General features: G+C 34.6%; 1 protein-coding gene across 1 annotated transcript; it reads right to left on the bottom strand.

Annotated features, from left to right (window-relative positions):
• Positions 1-535: 535 nt before the first annotated feature.
• On the bottom strand, positions 536-1,360 carry LOC107679353 (olfactory receptor 2AT4-like; the record flags this gene model as incomplete). The annotated part of the gene is made up of 1 exon (XM_016474877.1): positions 536-1,360. A coding segment is annotated over one exon (825 nt), but the record flags the coding sequence as incomplete, so codon positions are not given.
• Between the last annotated feature and the right edge of the window lie 7 nt (positions 1,361-1,367).

Here is a 1,367-nt window from a genome sequence, read left to right as displayed (position 1 = left end):
TCAGACAAAATTAGAACTGCTCAGAGAGGTCATCCTGAACCATAATGATATGGCATATCATTCACATTTTTTATCTTTATATTTGTGTAACATTACATAATGAATTTATATGCATTTATATGATGTATACGATTAATTAAAGTATATTTGAGCAGCAGAGTGGAAAAAGTCCTTTTAGGCCTACCTATTGCATAAATGATCATAATAAAACTACCATATTGTCTATAATATAATATTAGCACTGTAAGTAATATTATAGCAGAAGGTGCAAAAAAAATTCTTAATTTCATGAAAATAAAATACATTTTCAGGAGCCCTTCATTATAGCAGAAGGTGCAAAAAAAATTCTTAATTTCATGAAAATAAAATCAATATTCAGGAGCCCTTCAAAAAAGACATATTAGTGTTCTTGGCATTCAGTCTAGTCCATTAACTCTTACTGGAATATGGTGCATGTTTTGTAATATAGAGATATCTAGTGTTGAGGACCTTATTACAACGGCAACAGTTTGGCCACCTCATTAAATAAAGCACATCAGATCGACCGTAAAGGAATACCAATTTGTTTCTTTTGAAATTGTCTACTTAGTAACTTTTTGACCTCTTCTGTTCTCAGACAATAAATAAGGGGGTTTATCATGGGTGGCAACACGCTATACATCATAATAATTACTAATCGCAAATCAGTGCTGAACTTTATACCAATGTTGCCAGACAAATAATTAAATAACCTGGGTAGGAAAAAGAGAGCAATTATGATGAGCTGAGGACTGCAGGTGGAGAAAGTCTTCATCTTTCCTTGAGTACCTGAAATCTGCATAACTGCTAGAAAGATAGAGCAATAAGAGAATATAATAACAGCAAAGGGCACCAACAGTATTGCAAAGGCATAGATGAGGGCTGGAATACTATATAGTGATCTGTCTATGCATGCCAGTGTTGTGATTGAAACATGATCACAGTAACAGTGTATAATTGTGTGTTCTGCACAGTAAGGGAGAGGATAAGCTCGAATGACCATTGCCACGGGGCCTAGCAAACCCAAAATCCAAGAGCCAAATAACAGAATGAGTATATTTTGGTTTGTCATGATGCTATGATATTGAAGCGGGTAACAAATTGCTGCATAGCGGTCTATAGCAATTACTGCCAGAATAACTGAACATACACTGCCAAAATAATGCACAAAAAACATCTGCACAAAACAACCCAAGAATGAAATGGTTCCATCTTGAAACCAGTACCTGCTGATTATTTTCGATAATGTTGTGGTGCTGAATAGTACATCACCCACGACTAGATTTATAATGCAATAGTAAACAGGTTTCTGAAGGCTCTTAGTCGTTACAAACAACATAAAAAATAAA

Source organism: Sinocyclocheilus anshuiensis, unplaced genomic scaffold (genome assembly GCF_001515605.1).
Source record: "Sinocyclocheilus anshuiensis isolate Anshui unplaced genomic scaffold, SAMN03320099.WGS_v1.1 scaffold18053, whole genome shotgun sequence".
NCBI classification, from domain to species: domain Eukaryota; kingdom Metazoa; phylum Chordata; class Actinopteri; order Cypriniformes; family Cyprinidae; genus Sinocyclocheilus; species Sinocyclocheilus anshuiensis.
This window is presented reverse-complemented; position numbering and strand designations above follow the sequence as displayed.